Raw genomic sequence first — 2,934 nt, 5'->3', positions numbered from 1 at the left:
CTTGTGTACATTTCAGCCAGGACATCAATGTTGACTTCGTGTTTTCCACTTCTAATGCACAATGCTTCTAATACAAAATACACCGCTAAGTTTGGGCAGGGAAGTATTGACAGGGAGTGTCGCCCAGAAGCTTAACAAGAATATCAAATTGTATTTCTAATATACAATGCTTCCACAGTTTTGTTTGGGCAGGTAAGAGTTCATTGAGAGTGTCAATTAGAACTGTACCCCAACATCAAATGTTATGTTTCCCAGCTCCAACAGACAGCTGGGATACCTCCCCTGTTGACATTGCTTCTTGGAAAATTGGAGTCTTAATGTGTATAATAAGACTTGTCGTCAGTTTGTTTCATATTCGACCTTCTCCTTCGTCTGGTGATGATGACGCCCAAGAAGATGGCAATGACGGTAACAGCGATTGCGACGCATCCAATGCCAACCACGGCTTGAACCATCCATGTTCTGGAGCCACCAGTGCTGATCTCTCCTTTCACGACTGTAGGGATGTAATAACATGACATGTTAGGGACACCACAAGTTGAAGTGTTTTATTTCATCGATTCCTCTTTATCCAGCTGTTACAGTTAAAGAAGTAGCGAGATAGCTGAAACAGTCAAATTGATTGTTATGTATCCATGCCAGTGTTATTACTCCTGTTTGTTTGTTCTGCTAAGTACCCCATAGGTGGCTACTCTGCAGATGACTGAATATCGGCCATGTGGAATTTGTTGAGTAATTTGTTAGAGTATTTCATTCAAAGTGAACTTACAAAATGAGACGGCTAAAGGAAACGACAAAACGTTTGGTTCGACTAGGTCCTTTTAAAGAGTTTTAAAAGATAATTAAGGAGTCAACAGACATGTTGGTTTCTACATCCGAGAAGATTGTAGAAGCATATATTGGTGTTGTTCAAAGGCAGCAGATCAGCTCTATGGGCCAGAAGCTGACAATCGATATAAACACTTGTTTATTAATTGTACGATTGTTAATATTGTACTCACTGATTCCAAATGAATATTGGGGAGTTAGTTGAAGTGAGCGTGATGCTCTGTTCAAGGTTGAGTTCTCAGTTACATTGCATAGAATTACCTGTTTGGACGCCATTTTCTTCAATAGTGACTTTGAAAGTTCTTGACAAGGTGAGATCTCCTTCTTCAGCCTGTCGTTTCCTTCGGCCGCTACACACCGGCTGAAATTTGGAGCGGAATGTGACTTGGTGAATGATCAGTTCACGAAAGTGAGTGAGTGAGTTAATATTTAACGTCACGTCGGCAATATTTCAGCCATATCGAGTCTCACGAAAGTGTTTGGACAAAGTTACACTTTATATTACGCATGACTGTTGATAATGTTGTCATATTGATAATCAACGTTGATATGAATCCTCAGTTTAAAAGAGTCATTAAACACCAAATAATGACAAAGGTCTTGCATACGAAAGCAATGAAACTATGAAAGGAAAACGAAATACCCGGGTCCAACATATTACCCCTTTCTGAAACAGGACAGAACACAGCAAAATTACTCCTGGAGCGATGTCATGTCTATAAACTGCTAACGGCTACATCAGTGCTGGGTGCTGAAGAAGGAATGCTGCGATTTTATCCCCCGCCTCACTGCCAAGGGTAACGTTCATGTTAAACGACCGCAAAGTAAATTTTACCATAACAGTTGAAGCTGCATTACTGAAGACTCTAAATCGGACTTTTAGGACCAGAACAGGGTTGACAGACTCCATGTCATGTTCAAACACAAAAAAGCCTCCGGATGAAGCAGATTGTGTGTTTTCGTCCGGCTGGGGAGAAGTAGGGGGCCTCGATGAGGATGGCCTTGTAAAACTTGAGGGCGCACCTGTTAAATCAAATACTTTCGTTGGTTACATACAGAAAGTCCATTGGTTTTGAGGATTGGAAATGTGATCTGATACTGCTTTAAAGGATTCTGGAATTCATGTCCAACACAACATCTAGTCACAGTGTAACTCGTGCATCGTAAGACATTCAGCAAGTGTTAATTAGTTACAAGACTTATGAAAGCAGATGGCAAAATTTAACGTCACCTCGGCAATATTTCAGCCATAAAGTGCCGAGAAAGGTTTTCAAAACACAATAAATATAAGTTGTTAAATAACCAGTCATTGAAGTACTGTAAAATAACTAGGGTATCACAGATGATGTTTTAAAACTAGCATGTAAATCCTTTAAAACTATTTTATTTACGGAGACCATACAATATAAAAACAGGCTATTGGTCGCCAACAACTGAAGATAGATCACTATGGGGACTTACAGTGCGTTTTGTTACCTGCATGGACCCTAGATGATTTACGGTTATGAGAAAGCGACATACATAGAAGCTGAAGTTTGAACGTTGGTACGTAAACATGGGATGTAAGACTGATTATTTTGGATAAAAAAAGTATTTAAATACATTTGTAAATATACACATTTTTAGATTTCAACATTTTACACTGACCACTGCACATGTAGGAAGGCGTGGAGTCATCCCACAGACGACATCCTTCCCTTTCTATAGTTAACCTCTTTGCTTCATATGGACAGGTCTTACGACCTCGCATCAGGTCCGTGGTTCGAATCTCATTGCGACACATCAAATGATGGCGACCTCCACACTAACATGCCACGTTGCAGAATGAACACTTACCCATAATTGTACAGAGAGAAAGAGATCTCTTGTCCAACCCTGCTCTGTTGTTCTGACGGTGATGGAGGGATGATGATACCAGCCTGTCCACCAGTACTGGAGATGAAGAGCGAACGCTAAGATGATACAACCCCGCATGCTAATGATATACTGATGACGTAATCTAATGAGGCGTGGAAAATTGTTTACATTTGATAAAATCACTGGTTCTGTCTGACCTGGCGTCATTATTAGCGGTCACGCAACCCTGGAAACCGCGCCACGCACCGA

The 2,934-nt window shown here is 40.7% G+C and overlaps 1 protein-coding gene across 1 annotated transcript; it reads right to left on the bottom strand.

Moving 5' to 3' along the window:
• Nucleotides 1-302: 302 nt before the first annotated feature.
• On the bottom strand, nt 303-2,668 carry LOC124291055. Its single transcript, XM_046727960.1, has 4 exons — nt 2,665-2,668; nt 1,664-1,851; nt 1,090-1,189; nt 303-496 (listed from the first exon to the last, which is right to left on the bottom strand). The coding sequence occupies exons 1-4, from the start codon at nt 2,666-2,668 to the stop codon at nt 315-317; spliced, it is 474 nt and encodes a 157-aa protein (XP_046583916.1). The 3' UTR covers nt 303-314.
• Between the last annotated feature and the right edge of the window lie 266 nt (nt 2,669-2,934).

The sequence above is a fragment of the Haliotis rubra genome, unplaced genomic scaffold (assembly GCF_003918875.1).
Source record: "Haliotis rubra isolate DU_JTF1 unplaced genomic scaffold, ASM391887v1 Scf113, whole genome shotgun sequence".
Lineage (NCBI taxonomy): Eukaryota > Metazoa > Mollusca > Gastropoda > Lepetellida > Haliotidae > Haliotis > Haliotis rubra.
This window is presented reverse-complemented; position numbering and strand designations above follow the sequence as displayed.